The sequence below is a fragment of the Lethenteron reissneri genome, chromosome 24 (assembly GCF_015708825.2).
Source record: "Lethenteron reissneri isolate LAM-NWPU_2019-01 chromosome 24, ASM1570882v1, whole genome shotgun sequence".
In the NCBI taxonomy this organism is placed as follows: Eukaryota; Metazoa; Chordata; class Hyperoartia; order Petromyzontiformes; family Petromyzontidae; genus Lethenteron; species Lethenteron reissneri.
The window spans coordinates 17,449,891-17,467,966 of record NC_083802.1 but is presented as its reverse complement, the minus strand read 5'-3'; the positions used below and the strand labels follow the sequence as shown (position 1 = coordinate 17,467,966).

General features: G+C 51.2%; 1 protein-coding gene across 2 annotated transcripts; it reads left to right on the top strand.

Moving 5' to 3' along the window:
- The first annotated feature begins 421 nt into the window (after window positions 1–421).
- Window positions 422–17,869, top strand: LOC133346710 (neuronal acetylcholine receptor subunit alpha-5-like). 2 transcript variants are annotated; one of them, XM_061558518.1, is made up of 7 exons: window positions 422–843; window positions 7,795–7,825; window positions 8,812–8,963; window positions 9,409–9,453; window positions 9,643–9,752; window positions 11,610–12,480; window positions 16,656–17,869. In XM_061558518.1, exons 3-7 carry the CDS (start codon window positions 8,865–8,867, stop codon window positions 16,815–16,817), a joined length of 1,287 nt encoding a protein of 428 aa, XP_061414502.1. In that variant the 5' UTR covers window positions 422–843; window positions 7,795–7,825; window positions 8,812–8,864; the 3' UTR covers window positions 16,818–17,869. The 2 variants fall into 2 exon arrangements, with proteins under 2 accessions (XP_061414502.1, XP_061414501.1); XM_061558517.1 differs by lacking the exon at window positions 7,795–7,825.
- The last annotated feature ends 207 nt before the right edge of the window (window positions 17,870–18,076 follow it).

The following is an 18,076-nucleotide window of genomic DNA, read 5'->3' as shown; positions in this document are numbered from 1 at the left end:
GTATATAATAATAATCACAAATGAAACATCCGCAGCAGCGCAGAAGCTGCTCTCGGCGCTTTGCTCGCTAAGCAGGCGTCGCCGTGGGTGACGCGTGAAAGCGGGCAACCCCGGCAACCGAGGAGGGAACGAGGAGGAGGCGCAAGGCCCCGACAGCCTCTCGCTCCTCGCCATTGATCGGCTTTTCGATTTCAATCCTCGAGCGATCGATATGGAAGCCGTCCTGCGGGACCCACAATAACGGGCTAATGAATTACGCGCCGCTGCCATAAACCACCCCGTGGGTGCAGAGAGGAGGGCGGATGAGCGGTTTGTGGGAGGGAGGGAGTGGGAGAGCGGGTGCACGGGATATCGGTGGGGGTGCGGGAAGGGTTTGGGGTATTGTGTTGGGGGGGGGGTAAGGAGGAGGGGGGGGGGCAGAGCGCACACTCGATGTGATCGATAAAGTGCGAACGTCCTCGTTCTCATGCTCGTCCGCACTTGTGAGCACCTGAACCCCGCTTTGCGCGAGCGCTCGCTGCCCGGCTTTCAATGGTGTCCTCCTGTACCCCCCTCCTCCTCCTCATCCCCAACCTCCATCATCCATGCGTTCAGCACTCCCACTCCCACCCCCGCCGTCCTATTCCCAGCACCACCATCACCATCGCTACCACCATCATTATTATTATCATCACCACCACGCTCCTCTCGCCGAAATGAAGTCGGCGGAGTACCCGTGATCTCGCGTCTCGCGTGTATCGAGCAGCCGCGTCGAGTGGAGGAGTCGAGCGCGACGCACCACGGCCATGCGTTTACTGCAGATGCACATCGTGGGGTATCTGGCGGTGATGCTCTCCCTGCCCGGTGAGTGCCATGCAGCAGCAGCAGCAGCTATCGAATGCAATGCACACAGAGACTCGCGCACATATTCGCACGCGGACACGATGAGCGCTGCTGGCCCATGGAGAACCACGCTAGTGCTCCGTTAAAAAAAAAATATTCGCCGATCGGTTTTTATGCGAAATTTAAATTACGAAGCCTGCACACGGAAGCGCGTTCTACGGCGCGCGCGCGCACACCGAGAAACGCGGACACAAAGACAATACCACAGCGCGCGTGTTGGTGCGTGCGTGGGTGCGTGCGCTCGCGCTGGATAAAGACCTCGCAGCCAGCAGCAAGCGGCGGCGGCTGCGGCTCGCCACGGCGTATTATCGCGTTTCCCCGTGTCTGTGCATTGTGTGGAAGGCTCAAAGTCGGCGAGCGTCTCTCTCTGTCGCGAGTTCGAAGCCGCAACTCCCCCGAGCCGCGAACGTCGGCTCGTCCGCGAGGCGCTCTGCGCTTCTCCGCTGCCGATCGCTGCCGGGCGGCTCAGACCGCGCCGCGCAGAGGAGAGCGCAACCCCCGATTATGGGGCGCGTCATTTTACCCGTCAACAGGGAGTGCGACCCCCAATCTGCCGCCGCAGTAATATGCAAATCGCAACGCGTGGACATGCCTGACACGCGAGCCCATTCTAATCGCACGTCCGTCATCCGAAGCGGCGCGGACTCGAGCCGGAACAACTGGGCATCGAACCGGGACAGCGTGGTGGGGGGGGGGGTGGGGGGTGGTGGTGATCGCACGGCCTCGCGGCCGACAGATGTCCGTCCGCGCTTTCAATCACATCGCGCCGATGTCTCCCGAACACATTAAAAAAGGGGAGGGATTTTTTTTTTGCCGAACCTCCCCTTAATTGCGGCTTTAATTGTCGAGCGCGACATGCGCATTTATTTGTTTTGTTCACTGCGCGCGTGCGTGCGCGTGCGCGTGTGCCATTGTGGTGTCCTCGTGTTTTGGCTGTCGCGTTATCGCGCATTCGCACGCGCCCTGAATCACGTTTCACTCGACGACGAGAACCCCGCGACTAATACATCGTCACCATCATCATCATCACGAGCACCGTCGTCGTGATCGCCGCTCTTTTGTTTGCTCGGTGTTTGCAAAGTGTCGGCAGAGAATTGTGGGAACGCCGCTGTTGGGTTTTATACGACGGCGATGAACGTCGCCGTGAATTTTGCTCGGGTGGAGCAAAAACGTAAATAAATGCGCCCGAGTGTTGCACTTGTTTGCGGGCGCCACCGTGGCGAGATGTTAACTACCTCGCTTGGTACACAGGTGGTCGTGGGTTCAACCCTGAAACTCTGACGATGCCTGTACATTTGTAGTTTACACGTTTTCCCTGGTGGTCGTGTGGATTTTTCAGCGGGCTCTCTTTGGTTTTTTGTTTCCCCCGCCACATTTAGAATCAACGTGCGTTTAGAGCAGTGGTTCGTCACATTTACCGTAGCCTTGCGCCCCTATGTGAAGACATACATAGGTCTGATGACACAAAGTAGTTGTACTTACGTGCCCTTGCTGTTTCTTGCTATTGGTTGTCCTACCTGATGACGGACGCTTGTGTTGCGCCCGAAACGTCGTGATTTAATCGATTTTATTTTATACCTACGTCACTTTACCGAAAGAAGCAAAGAGTATGGATCCCTGCAGCCACAAAAACTTCAAATCTAGATTGTATTTCGATGATTTGCCGTCGAAAAAAATCTGGCCATTTCTCGCACCGCACAGGTTAAGCGCCACTGGTTTAGAGCATTTGTCTGCGATACATTTCCACGTAACGATAATCCCCTTCGTGTGTGGTTAAGTCACTTCTAAAAAAAAAGAGAGAGCTACCTAGCTCAGTGGGCGTGCTTGCCGAGTTGACCACACAATGGGGGGAAACCAAAGGAGAGCGACAGCCCACGAGAGAGCATCAACAACAACAACAACAACATCAACAACAACAACAACATCAACAACAACAACAAACAGCCCTCACACGCCGAGCTGCCTGCCCCGCGAGTTGATTTTTTGTTCCCCGAGTTGCGCACCGCTGACCTCGCCTTTCGCGCGACGTGACCCCCCCCCCCACCCCCTCTTCGTGTCATCGCGTAAACAAAGGGCGCTCGGTGAAGCAGGGCCACCCGGAGAGCCGATGGAGACACCTCAAGCGTAGATCAGCCACGTGGGGGGGGGGGGGGGTGGAGTGGGGCTTTGTGGGGACTTCTCATCCGCAGACGGGAGGCTACGTCTCGCAGAACGGCGCGCGCATCTTATGATTTGCGGAAGCATAATATACGCCCAACTCCGTTCTCGATTTATGTAGATACATCTTTCGCAACGTACGTAGCCAACCGTGCAAATCGGAGGTGCTGGGGAAGGACAACAAACTAGACACAGCCTCACATACAGTATACATAACAATGAGAATTCAAATATGTGTTTGAAATCCATCAGTCTAAATTGGCTTTCCGAGCCAATATTATGGTCAAGTAGCATTTCTTCACACGAGCAAGCTCTTGGGCCAGTATTGCACTTTGTGGGTCTCATCAGCAGTATCGTGATTGTGTAACAATTGTTGCGGAGTAGCCATATGTTATTGGACAAAGCACTTCATCGAGACGATAGGGGTAATGGTCAATTCCACATTCAACATCGCTTGCCGAGACGCTCCCCACCTCATCTGCCTCCCCGGTGCTTGACATGTTGCACGTGTTGTGTTTATCATGTATGATTGTTACAGTGATGTTCTTTTTTATTTTCTCAGGTAAGTCTCTTCTGGGGGTGGAGCGGTGGCGTAGCGGTTACCACAATTTACTGTGAACCTAGGGAACTCAGGAGGATTCCCAACCAATGCTAACGTGCATGAGTAGAGAGTGATACTGGTAGGAACCTCCTGGTGACACCAGCCCACAGGGGATTATTGTGTCCGTCCGTCGTGCATCCAAAAATGGGAGGGGTGGGGCTGGGTGGAGAGGGGAGGGAGGGGTGGGGCTGGGTGGGGAAGGTGGGGCTGGGTGGGGGGTGGGAAGGGTGGGGCTGGGTGGGGAGGGGCTGGTCACCCCGTGGTGCCCTTATAAAACTCAACGTTTAACCTTCTCACGCCGGCTTGTGCCCACCCACACAGTCGGCCATATTTGCGGAATACACCACGCCGCCGTTGACCCTGGCCATTGACCGAGCAACCCAACGTTCCTACCAGCTCCCTCCGCAGGAATGTGTTATTTGAACCAGTTTTGAGCCTTTATCCCCTTCATCAAACCGCACTGACCATCGCGGTGAAGTATGGTCAAATAACTCCTATGACCTACATTGTATTGGTGGGAAAGCTTGATTCAGCATTGGATTGCCAAACAAACTGTAAATGAAGCCTTCCTTAGACTCAAGACTCTTTTTTCAGGAGGACTCTGAATTCAGATGTTGGCACAATTTCATTCATACCACGTGCGACGAGATTGGAATAACCCAAAGGAATCCCAAATAATACGAGAGGATTATAACAAAAAATCCGCACAGATAGATTCAAGCACTCATTTCTGTACTGCCACTCTGACCACCTATCAGTGAGCGGGGCTGTGATGTATTCTCAACCATGTTACAACATTTGAATAGTTGCTTGCTAACAAACTGGACGCTCACTACTGGACATCTGTAAAAAAATTGCTTCATAGCTCATCGGATTTCGCAAGGATAAATACAGATTCCATACAGCATTATGTCGTCTAGAATGCTTTAGGCGAGGTGTGTGTGCGAGAGAGAGAGAGAGAAGTGTAGTCGTAAGAGAGTTATTTTGCCTGATTTGCTTATCCAAAAACGTTCACAAGGCTGAGATGGCTGACATGAAAGGGCGCAAAGGAGGACCCTTTTTGGCTGCGTAATTGTCGGCCGAGGGCCTTGCTGGAAGGAAAGACTTGCGGTAAAAAGTTATAAAATGAAAAATAAGATGAGCGCATGAAACCAAACAAGAATGATATGAAATATTAATGATGGCGATGTTGTAGAAAGAGAGCAGAACTTGGAGGCGGCCATGCATGAAGGCAGGAAGAGCATGGGCAGATGTGCCCCAACACTCGCGAATACCGAGGGATTCGAGATGAATTAATGAATTATTTCATAGGAGATATTTAGCATTTGTTCCCTTAACTTTATATTGACATTTGATGATGGTGATGATGATCGAGGCTAATGTGTTTGGTTAGTCGTGCATATTATTCGTAAATATTTCACACGCTCTATTGCGTCAAAGTTATTTGTATTTGCTCTGCATTTTTGTAACGCCTACGGTTTTCTCGTAAATTAATCGCACGCATGGCTACAGATGGCGCCTTATCTCCAAACCCAAGAACATAAAACATAAATACGACGTTTGCCATCGCAAGAGCAATGACAGATGGCATCTTAGCCTGTTCAGAAGCTTCGTTACATTCGCAAAGCAACATGAATCACAGCTCTGTGCACGCAAACCGCCCCCCCCACCCCCTTGGGAAAATCAGCCGAGTCGATGCGTTTCGGCGGTCGTTGAGTTTGTCAATACGAGAACCTGGCCCCACCACATGACGCGAGCGTGCCTGCATCGCAAACCTCGCGATGTCTCGGCATCGTTGTCAATCCACTGCTGGATGACGGGCTGCTCATTCCCGCAGTGATATCGGGCGCAATTGACGGCTCCGGGAGATCGGTATTTAATGTCTTCTGTTGCGTTGCGCGCTTGCCAGTTAGCCTTCCGTCTCGTTAATGTCCCCTAATTGGTTTCTTGCATCCCCTGCAGGCTCTTCCCACTGCACCGTGAGGCGGCGGGGGGGGGGGGCGGGGGGGGCGAGTCGCCAAGAGGAGGTGGGGGGAAGGGAATGGGGGGGGGATAAAAAAATCACAGGACCTCCGGTGCCTAATGAGAGCCCATGGCTGTCACGTGCACAGGGGCAGCTGCCGGGTCGATGCTTCGAGATTTAGACGTCATTTGGTGCAGAGGAGTCAAGCCGCTTCGCTCCCGCAATCGGATCGCGAGGCCGGCTCGTTACGAGGCGCGGCAAATGCCTTTTGAAAAATCGCGAGCCGCCTCATTGATTTAGCATAGGACGGGCGCAGACGCGTTATGTAATTGCCTAATATAATACAGAGACTCATAGCGCAGCAGGTGGGTGTAATTTACATCAATCATTACCGGACGTAATATCATGTTGCATTAAGCAGGCAATCTATTGCAGGAAACCTGTGCGACATCGCCGTCCGCATGCTTCTCCGCATGCTTCGCTTTCTTTCTCAATAATATCTATTTTCTCTTTCGGATCTCATTTCTTAGCCGTGGTATTTTTTTTGCTTTTCCCAGGATCCGATTAGGTGGAGTTGATATTGCTTTCTTTCGCTCTAAAATGTGTGTTATTGATTTTTTTTTGCTTGGAGGAAAAAGTTTAGATTTTGTGTTTCTCACCCTCCCTCTCATTCTCTCGCTCCAACCGAAGAATTGCCAATGTTGCAGATCAAAGCTGGACCCAGGCTAACTTTGTTCCACTTAGCTTTGACCCCGCTAGCAATTACATTCTGGCCAATTGTCGCGTAACCCTGCACATTTCTTGGCCCGCGTGAAATGACATTACGTGGATTTGAGAGCACCGTCGAGTCTGAATGAGACTGAAGTTCAACAACAGGGAGAGAGATCCGTGAGCTGTGATGGTTGATTGCGTGCAGAATTTAACACTCGAACTCCTTGGGGTTCCTGCCACCCAAGATTCTGGCTCTAGGCCAGCTGTGATAATGCACTCTGAAGGCGAGGCTTGCTGGATCAGATGTTAAGCTATCGTAGTGGATCAAACCTGGATGATGCAAGGGGTAAGTCGTTACGGTTAACCTGGCCCGCTCGTAATTACAACCTGGTCAAACGTTTGAGCGAGGTTGGTGGATTCTTTTGGATCAATTCAATAGTCGGCTTTTCTCCCACGCGCCAAAGCACTGAAAGCGGAATTAGGCCGAATATCAGAATGCAGGTTACTCCTGAAAAATAGTATTGAGACTCGGCGAAGCTTTCCAGGCTAAAGAGAAAGCATTATTGCTGTGATACGTGCCCCGGATGAAACTGCACACGCAGCAGACACGTCCATTCCCCGCCACCTCGTACCTTCACCTGTCCGACTGAGTTTTATTTGGCACGGCGGATGAAACGCAATTTTGTCAGTAAATATTTTTTTAAGCAGGCTCACCCCCCCCCCCACCACCACCCCCATCCCCTCCGCGCGCGCGCGTTTAGACAGTTCAATAAACTGTCCAGCCAAGACTCATTCCGCACGCTGACGAAATGTGGCCGTGGCAAGGACGTCAGCTCCTGCCGCAGGTGGGAACAGCGGCTCCACCTTTCGCCACGCCATTTCCCCGACGACGAACGAGCGGAGATTGAGCGCCGCGACATTTGTGTGGTGGGATGGCCCTGGGGCCGCTGTGGTGCTGCTTCGTGGGCGATGGCTCACGAAGCGAGTGCGATGATGATGGGGGGTGTGGGGACGTGACTCTGGTTGTTTGCTCGTGACGGCGATCGTGTGAAGAGTATTTTCACAACTTTGAAGCATGGATCACTGAACATGGTTTCACAAAAGGTCACTTGAAATCCACGACTTATTTTCGAACTTTCTTTTTTCTCCCAAGTGTTGGGTTGCATTTGCCACGTGTCTGTGGTTTGGACTGTGTTTTTTTTCGGCACGTGCAAGGAGCATATTTAGTTCCTGATGAAGCTCCCAGCACCTGAAATGAAACGTCGGACAACCGCAAAAACCTAAACAAGAGTGTAATGCATGTCTATATCGTCTTGGAGATTTTTTGAAGTCGTTTGAGCAGACAGTTGTACCTGGATCATTCAATCAATCAATTCATCTGTATTTTGTATTGCGCCTATCATGAAATGATTGCTCTCAAACAGATTTATGTACAAAAAAACCAAAAATTTTAAATGAATAATGAAACATTTGTCCGCAGTTTCATCAGAAAGAATAACCACAAACAGCCAGTAAGTATAAAACAACAACACTGCAAGAAGTGGAATGATACAAATAAATAATAACAACGCAGATATCAGCATGCGAATGCTGCATCATACACATACGTTCATAATCTTGTTTGAATAACAGCAACAGAGGGAGCCTTCTTTACTGATCGTGGGAGATCATTGTATAGTTTAGATGCTCTTCATGGAAATACCCTGCCACCTGGATTATTTTCTCTGCACCCTTGCGGAACTGTGCAAGGTTGCATCCTGTAATCAAAGAAACACACATAGCATCAACATCATCAGTCATGATCAAATCCACTGCTGGATATAGGCCTCCCAAAGTGGCATTGATACAGTGATCTACAAAAAACCTGCACGTTAATGGATGTACAGCCTTAACAGACTGTAGGGGCAAGTGCTGTTAGCGAGCAACTATGAAGGCCGGAATGGTACACGAGGGGGTGGGTGGCCAGCACCACGCCCGACCACCTTTGTATCCCCAGTGGTGATGTTTACACAACCACACGAGGTACTCATTTTAGGCTGAGTCGACCTAGGGTGGTGGGCACAGTGATTCGTGCACCGTGCGATGAACCTGGGGAGTCTGAGTCAATCCTGACCATCGTTAACGTCAGTAGCGAGCAATATAAGAACCGGTCTCAACTCCCCCCACCCCCAACATTTCTATTCCTCACCAACCTGCACCGACCAGTGTGGCGATGTGTGGTCAAATATCCCCAATGGCCTACAGAGTGTAGTGTGTATCGAGTGCGGAGTGGCCTTCATCCAGACATTTTAGAACATTAATAGCATTGAAGAGTAGGCCAAAAATATCCGATAGAGGACACGCTCTCGATCACCCTCTCTATGTAAGAGGCCCTTCCCGCTCAGCAGTAGCGTGAGCGAGCAACCACAGCATGGCTGCACCTTTACTTCTTTCACACACAACATCAACAACAACAACAACCACCACAAACATGTGTCCACTATTCCGGACCACGCAGCCCAAGTGCCGTCGCTATCCCTGGCCGAGCTGGAGGACCGGCTGCTCAAGAGGATGCTGAAGGACTACCAGAAGTGGGTGCGCCCTGTGGAAAGGCTCAGCGACACGGTGGAGGTCAAGTTTGGCCTCGGCATTGCCCAGCTGGTGGATGTGGTGAGCCCTCCGGAAATTGTAATTCGACGGCAGATCAAAACTGTTGTCGTTGAAACAAGAGCAGCATATGGCTTATATATCCCTACGGCTGTTTGGTGTTGTTGTCGTTAATGTTGTTGTTTTTTTAATATTGTAACGCTTGGGTAAATCTGTAACGGCACAAAACAGAAAGCATTTGCAACAATCACAGCTGATGTGTCCGCTTAACGCCGGGGATTCTCTCAAATCTCGATAACGCGCGTGTCGCCAAACGCCGTAGCACGGCAGCCGGAGGTTCAGAGGGATGATCACCATTATAAAAAATATTGAAACGTGCAAGTCTACGTGTTCGTTTATAGTTGCATTGATCTGACTTAAATGGTTGTTTAATTATAATAAGTCTTTGATAACGATGGCACTTTCATGGACACTGCGTAAAGCTTGTCCTGTTTATTTTTATTTTCAGGATGAAAAAAACCAGCTCATGACCACAAATGTCTGGCTGAAGCAGGTAATCCGGCACCGCAGTTACACAACGTTCGATAGAAATGTGGTTAACGGGGAGATTTCAATACCTGTGCGTGCCCACACATTGAATTGTGCTGCTGCTGCTGCTGCTGCCGCCACCACCGCTGATGCTGCTCCTGCAAATGAATCCCTAAACTGTCAGTGCACGCGTAACTGGTGCGTGTTTTGGCAGGAGTGGCTGGATATTAATCTCCGATGGAATCCTGACGACTACGGCGGGATTAACTCAATCCGTGTTCCCGCGAGCTCGATATGGCTTCCCGACATAGTGCTCTACGACAAGTGAGTGCGTGCGAGTGTGCGGTTGGATTTGTATTGCGGCGTTTACATAACCGCGGGGCCCCGCTCACTCGAACACGTGATACGCGACTTCAAGGGGAACGCATTTCAACGTCGGCCTGACACTTTTTTGTGAGTGGCCCACGGCAGAAGCCCACAAGCCAGGCCACGTGGCTGGATGTCTGGCTGTCTGCGCGTCGTTCTGTCGTGTCCCGGGGGTAGTGGTTGGGGGGGGGGGCATGTTCGCGAGACAGCTAAAGTAAAATGACGTTGATGTGTTGCCGTCCAGGTGGTGCATCATCGTCGCCAGTCATCGTGCACGTTATCTCTTGAGCAACTGTGATGCGTGGAATGGATACGCTTGTTGTTGTTGTTATTAAAATATTTGAGCTTCCTAACATTGAGCGCTTGCTTTTCACGCGTGCTCTTTGCACGTTTTAACGCGTGTACTATGACGACTCATGGCCCCAATCACTAGAGCCACTCATAGCAGCTGCTCACGTGTTTGATTCACATTCTGTTTTGGCCAACGGCTCCATTGGAAACGCGACTTTTGGAATCTAGTTGGGTTTTTGTTACGTGTCTGTGTACATAGCAGAACAATATGTCTCTTATATTTACAAAATGTTACCAGAATGTAATTGCATTTGTTTAAAATTAACGTAAGAGGGTGCTCTTATGTAATTACGAATGTAATTGTATTTTTTTTTCTTCCAATTGGATTTCTAGTGCAATAAAGAAAGAAACACATCAAAACCATTTAGACTCTGCATGCTTATACAGCAATAAAAATGTTTTAAAGAAACAGTGACGTCAACTTTTATAACGCATTCAATTCATGCCATTTGCACAATACATATGCCAAGGGTTTGCAATGCAGGGTAAACACACACATACATCTAATGCAGGAAACATCTTTAAGTGACATCGATACGATGGGACCTTGACAACATTTTTGTTTAGTTCCATTTTTTGTCAAGTTTTTTCAGTGTGGTATGGCCTTGAACAGCGCGTAGATTATAACCAGCCTGCTGTCTGGAATGGATTATGTTGCACGGCACACATGCACAAAAAGACAAAAATCCCCCGTATAGCCTTAGTAGACTTTTGGGGCAAGTGCTGTTAGCGAGCACCTATGAAGGCCCGCACTGCACACGAGGGGGTGGGTGGCCAGCACCACGCCCAGCCGCCTTTGTCTTCCCAGTGGAGATGTTTACACACCGCACCAGGTACTAATGTTGAGGCTGACTCGACCTAGGGGGGAGGCCCAGGACCGGTTCAGATAATCGTCACTGGCGTTGGCCATGAGCGGGAATCGAACTCGGGTTGCCGGGATCGTAGCGCAGCGCGCTAACCACTACACTACCGCTCCACCCACATACCGAAAAACAAAGACAAAGATCCCCCATATAGCCTTAAATAGGCTGTTGGAGCAAGTGCTGTTAGCGAGCATCTATAAAGTCCGAAACGGCACACGAGGGGGTGGGTGGCCAGCATCACGCCTGGCCGCCTTTGTCTCCCCAGTGGCGATGTTTTTACACACCGCACCAGTTACACCAAAGACAAAGATCCCCCGTATAGCCTTAACAGACTGTCGGGGCAAGTGCTGTTAGCGAGGACCTGTGAAAGACAGAACGGCACACGAGGGGGTGGGTGGGTGGCCAGCACCACACACGGCCCCCGTTCGGCAATGTCACTCCGAAAGAACCAAAGAGTAACCAAAGAGTAATGTCAGTCCGGCCGGGGCGAGCGTTCCACAGCACCTCCTCGGGTCGTTGTTCCGCGCGCGCGCTCCCGAGGTGACATCGCGCCCGCGCGCTGTCCCTTTACGCACCACCCCCCCGCCCCCCCACGTTGCAGCGCCGACGGCCGCTTCGAAGGCTCCATCGTCACCAAGGCGGTGGTGAAACACGACGGCCGGATCAAGTGGACGCCGCCGGCCATCTACAAGAGCTCGTGCACCATCGACGTCACCTTCTTCCCCTTCGACCAGCAGAACTGCTCCATGAAGTTCGGCTCGTGGACGTACGACGGCACCCTCGTCGACCTCATCATGGTCAACAGCGACGTGGACCGCGGCGAGTACTTCGACAACGGCGAGTGGGAGTTCCTGAACGCCACGGGCAACAAGGGCGTGCGCCTCGACGGCCACCGCTTCTACCCGTACATCACGTACTCGTTCGTCATCCGGCGGCTGCCTCTCTTCTACACACTCTTCCTCATCGTGCCGTGCCTGGGCCTCTCCTTCCTCACGGTCTTCGTCTTCTACCTGCCCTCCGACGAAGGCGAGAAGATCTCGCTGTGCACCTCCGTGCTCGTGTCCCTCACCGTCTTCCTGCTGGTCATCGAGGAAATCATCCCGTCCTCGTCCAAGGTGATTCCGCTCATCGGCGAGTACCTGCTCTTCATCATGATCTTCGTCACGCTCTCCATCATCATCACGGTGTTCGTCATCAACGTGCACCACCGCTCGTCGTCCACCCACCACCCGATGGCACCCTGGGTGCGCCAGCTCTTCCTGCACAAGCTGCCCAAGATCCTGTGCATGCGGAGTCACGTCGACCGATACACGGCGTCGGACGAGGCGGACCACGCCGATCCGGGCCGCGCGGGATGCGCCTGCCACGGCGGGGAGTCGCCGCCCAGCGCCTCGGAGCGGCTCATCCTCACGGCTATCGACTCGGTGCGCTACATCACGCGGCACATCAAGAAGGAGAACGAAGTTCGAGAGGTGAGTGGGTGGGTGAGTGAGTGGGTGAGTGGGTGAGTGAGTGGGTGGGTGAGTGGGTGAGTGAGTGGGTGGGTGAGTGGGTGAGTCGGTGGGTGAGTGAGTGGGTGGGTGAGTGGGTGGGTGAACGGGTGGGTGGGTGGGTTAGTGGGTGATGAAGTGGGTGGGTGGGTGAATGGGTGAGTCGGCGGTGAATGGGTGGGTGGGTGGATGGGTGAGTCGGTGGGTGAGTTGGTGGTGTGTGGGTGGGTGAGTGAGTGGATGGGTGAACGGGTGGGTGGGTGAGTGGGTGGGTGGGTGAACGGGTAAGTCGGTGGTGAATGGGTGAGTAGGTGAGTGGGTGGGTGGGTGAACGGGTGGGTGATTGGGTGCGGTGAGCGAGTGCGTGTGGGACGTCTCGAGCCAAGAAGATCGCGGTAATGGCTCTCGTCGCTTGCCTGTGGATCGAATGTTGGATGCCACTCGCATGCGGAGTGCGTCTGTATGTATTGATCTGTGTGTGTCTGTGTGTGTGCGCTTCACAGCCGAAGCACAGGCGGCGATATGAAGTGCGTGTATAGTGTCAAAACAGAAGCATCGACATCGCGGATGGCCGGTTAAGTAGTCGCCAAATCACAGGTGGCCAATTAAAGAGCGGCTCAATGAAAGGCAGACAACTCAGAAGTCATCAACAACATGATCACGATCCATGGGCAGATAGCCAGTAGTAGGTGCACACTGCACATTGCGTCATTTGTTTTCACTTTCCTCTCTGTCGTGTGCCAATATGCTCAAGTAGTGTCAAATCTTTCTGGCCAACAAAGAGTGGTCAAATCAAATGTGGCTTATTAAGAAGGGACTGAAGCAGGAGGGGCCACATCAATTGGGCAAATCGAGGGTGACCTTTTCAATTTGTTCCTAGAACAGGTGCCTAAATCGTGAATGCCCAACACAGTGTTGGTCATTAAAGTCGCGGACGAATCACAGGCGATCTTAACCGCGTTCCAAAAGGAGAAATGGCCAAAAGGCCTTGCGTCTCCTCGGTTGTCACTCTGGTATCAGCGTATGATTATCCTGAGATGTGGATCACTCTGACACACACTACGGGACTCCCTCGACTGCAGTCCTACATACTTTACACACACAAAGTGCTCGCCACAAATGAACCACAACGCCTCGCTGATATCGTCAAGAAGCATAAACCACCATCACGCGAACTCCGCTCATCCTCTAAGCAGCAGCGGCGGCTTTTCGCTGCTCGCCATCGAACAAAGATGGCGGTCAACCGCATCGCCCGCTTTCAGATGCGCTTCTGCGACCGTCTGGAATGCTCTTTTACTTCCGATATTAGGAAACCACTGGGGCTACGCACCTTTACATCATCTATGTTGAAAACTCATTTATTTAGAGCTTGGTTGCTACTCACGCATTCACATGTAGGCGAGTGCGTGCGCGTGTGTGTGTGTGGTTATGTGTGGGAGTGCATTCTGCACTCATGGCTGCGTGTGCACAGACGCGTTCATGCGTAGTCGTGTGCATGGATGCGTGTGGCTTGGGGGTTGTGAGTGTACATGTGTGCGTATGTATGTATGAGTGGGGAGCGGTAGTGCAATGGTTTGCGTGCTGCGCTACGAACCCGGCGACCCGAGTTCAATTCCTGCTTACGGCCAACTCCGGTGACGATTATTTGAATCGGTCCTGGGCCTCTCCTGGTGCGGTGTGTAAACATCGCCACTGGGGAGACAAGGACGGCCAGGCGTGGTGTTGGCCACCCAGCCCCTCGTGTGCCGTGTCAGGCCTTCATAGGTGCTACTCGCTAACAGCACTTGCCCCAACAGTCTGTGCAGGCTATAGCGCGGGCTCTCTGTCTTGGGCTATGTATGTGTGTGTGCTCCATCTATTCCTTCCGCTGCACGACAAGCCGCCCAGTGCAGCCTGCACCCCTGCACGCGAGGTGCGGAGCTGACGGAGCGTGTAAATGCAAGGTCAAACCTTGAGAACACAATTCAGGAGGGATAACGCGCCCGACACCCACAGGGGCATCTGTGTGGCTGTGTGACTAAGTGGCTCTGCGACTGTGTGGATGTGTGCGTGCATGAAGGCCTCGTTTCTCTGTTCCCTAAGACTCTGTGCTGCCCAGACAACCAAACTGGACCTGGGTCTTGTCGCTCCTTCCCTGCACCTCCGATTAGCACGGTTGGCTGCGTAAGGGCGGAAGATGTTCAACAAACATACAGTCAGTCAGTCTGAATTAAGGTCTCCCCAGGGAGTTATTGAACCACCTGGCGGTTATTAATATCATCATTATCGTCCATGGCATGTCTACTACTAGATGAAGGCCTCAACATAACCCAATGCTCACCATGGACGAACTCCACTGAGATGCCAGATCAAGATTGGCCACGTCAGTTGGACAACCAAATCAGAGTTGCTTTACCTGAGGTCACCAAACTATTGGTGAAATCATCAGGGATCAAATCAGAATTTGAGTAATGTAGGGATAATCTTGATTTGAAGCTTCCGTGACTGCTGGAATCCATACTCTTTGGTTCGTTCGGTAAATTCACGTAGTTAGAAATTAAATAAAAATACAAAAATCACGACGTTTCGATGGCAACACAAGCGGTCGTCATCGCTTGTGTTGCCATCGAAACGTCGTGATTTGTTTTATTTTATTTCTAACTACGCGACTTTACCGAAAGAACCAAAGAGTATGAATGTAATTCATCTTTGACTTGTGCGCCTTTTGGCGTCATCTGGTCCAACACCATGTGAGACTAGGCTCTAAGAAAAACTGTCTCGGGTGTGGACCACTCAATCTCAAGGACGTGTGTTTTTTTGTTTGCATTCCGACCGCAGGTATTGTGGTCAATGCAAACATGACTCCTTGTAGAAAAAGGTGTCAGTTTTGTCGCCAGATAGAAGGGTAAAAAACCAATTATCATATTTTGCTACTGGCAAAGGAGATTCCAATGGTGAGTATGAATGTAGGCATAGTAGGTACGTCACTGTCATAGTTATTGTACGGTGCGGAAGAAGTTCGACACACGTTTGTTTGCACGTGTAGCCCCTTTGGAAATCCACTGCTAGATGAAAGGTCTCCCCACCTCGTACCAGTGTGGGGCAGGGGAAGGGATTGTCCAGGACCGGTTCAGATATTGGTCGCTTGGTTCGTTGCACGGTGCGCAAACCACCGCACCGCCACTCCATCATGAACCACCATGGAACACTCACTTGATAGAACACTCACTTTGTAGATCATTCACTTTGTAGATAATTCACTTTGTAGATCATTCACTTTGTAGATCATTCACTTAATAGAACATTTACTTTGTAGAACACTCACTTCGTAGAACATTCACTTTGTAGATCATTCACTTTGTAGAGCATTCACTTTGTAGATCATTCACTTAATAGAACATTCACTTTGTAGAACACTCACTTCGTAGAACATTCACTTTGTAGATCATTCACTTAATAGAATATTCACTTCATATAACTTTAACTTTATAACCACTTTACATTGAGGCGTGTTTAATTCCGTGCAAGATTAATTAACCACTGCGCGCGATACAAATACGCGCCGTGAACATTGCAGATGGTGTGGACTCACGTCCCGAGACGCAATGCGATAGCCACCCACGCACATGTCAAGAGAAACGCGCGTGTGAAGTGCGTGCACCTGCAACCTGCAGAGGGCGTGCAGAGAGCTCTTGCTGAAGTGGTGCCAATGGTCCCAGCATCAGCTCGTTCACCGCTGACTGCAGAGGTTTGCAGTGCCAGTCCGGCAAGCCGCCCTGGTTAATTCTGCAGGTGTATTAAGCTTACAACGCTTACGTGCCGTCTGGTTCACGGTGGGCGTGAAAGACGCCATTCGAACGGAGTAGACCATTGTGGGGCCGGCGTCGTGGCCCTAATTTGTAAAGATTAAAATGTTTACCTGGAAACAACTCATGAGAATCAGAATGTGTATTTATGTTGGAGGAATCCGACGATCTATTCATCTCTTTTTCACAGATGTCCACAAAGCAACATTGCCCCGCCCCCTACCGTGCAACCACTGCATGCAATGTCCGTGAAAGTTAGCGTCTTCCTTGGCGACGATAGCGGATGCAACATTGTAATCTGTTTGCTATCGCTGCCGTGGATTCTTTTAACCCTTGCACGCGTTTGCGCGCCCCGTGTGCTTTTGACTGAAGGTGGTTGAAGACTGGAAGTTCGTGGCTCAAGTCGTGGACAGGATATTGCTGTGGACCTTCTTGTCGGTGTCGGTCTTCGGATCCATACTCATTTTCCTTCCGACAATCTACGCCTGGCGTAGCTTTGACTTCATACCGTCAACCGAAATCCCCTGTCCCTAAATAATAATAATTAGTATTAGATTCACAACCGTCAGAAGACACGTTTTTTTTTGTCTTGCCTTAACTGGATGGAGATTTTGTTGGTAACGCGCAAGCACACACACGCAAACGCACGCGGCATGTTTGGCTGGTCGTTTTATATTGTCTCATTAACCGTTAGCCTAATGCTATTTTATCCGCAACTGTTGTACGCACTGTTGGATATTACGGGAACAAAAAACGCAGCTGCGCGAAAGAAGTTACCGTTACGTAGCGAAAACTAGAAAACTATTTAATGCATGCTATTCTGCATGAACGTTTCATGAATTACCGTAAAAGCACAACTCCTAACGGTGCAGCTTTGTAAAAAAAAAACTTTGCCATAATAAGACTTTGCCAATACGGCAACATCAGACGCACGGTTCACTGCAGGAGGCAGTCTGTAATGTTTTATTATCAGCCGTTATCCCTGTGTGTGGTCACCTCTCACCTACCAAAGTAACCTGCAGCACTTATACACCCTGCCCCCTGTGTGAGCCCCACACGCCACTGGGACCCCACGTGACACCACACGCACACTCCCGTCGACGCGTATTGCGTTGTAGCCACCGGGTCTGCGATAGGCATTTTCACTCTGCACACACGGATCGTTGTCGCTGTTCCCAGAATGACTTGTCAAATATCTCACACGTCGGATTCATCAGAGTGTCCGAACGCAGTTCGAAGACACGTACACAACAACGGGCTAACGAGATTGGAGCATCCAGGTGAAAGGAGGCATGCTGGTTTAGTTAATTAATAAAATAAAAAAGAGACGGAGGCAAAAAAAAGCAGAGGATAGGAGAACGATCCCGGAGCCTGGACTTGAATCGGGGCAGAGAGTTGACGGCACGGATGGCTGGGGAAGGGAGTTTGAGATTGCTTGCTCGACAGGGGACAATGAGCGGCGGTCGACTGAAGTCTTGGGCAGAACGTCGCCGGTTTCTGCAGTGTCGAGTCCGTGGAGACGAGTAGAGTGAGACGAGAGGGGAGAAGTGGGAGAGTGCGTGGAGGGGAGTAGAGTGAGATGAGAGGTAGGAGAGTGCGTGGAGGGGAGTAGAGTGAGAGGAGAGGGGAGAGGTGGGAGAGTGTGTGGAGGGGAGTAGAGTGAGATGAGAGGGGAGAGGTGGGAGAGTGCGTGGAGGGGAGTGGAGTGAGATGAGAGGTAGGAGAGTGCGTGGAGGGGAGTAGAGTGAGAGGAGAGGGGAGAGGTGGGAGAGTGTGTGGAGGGGAGTAGAGTG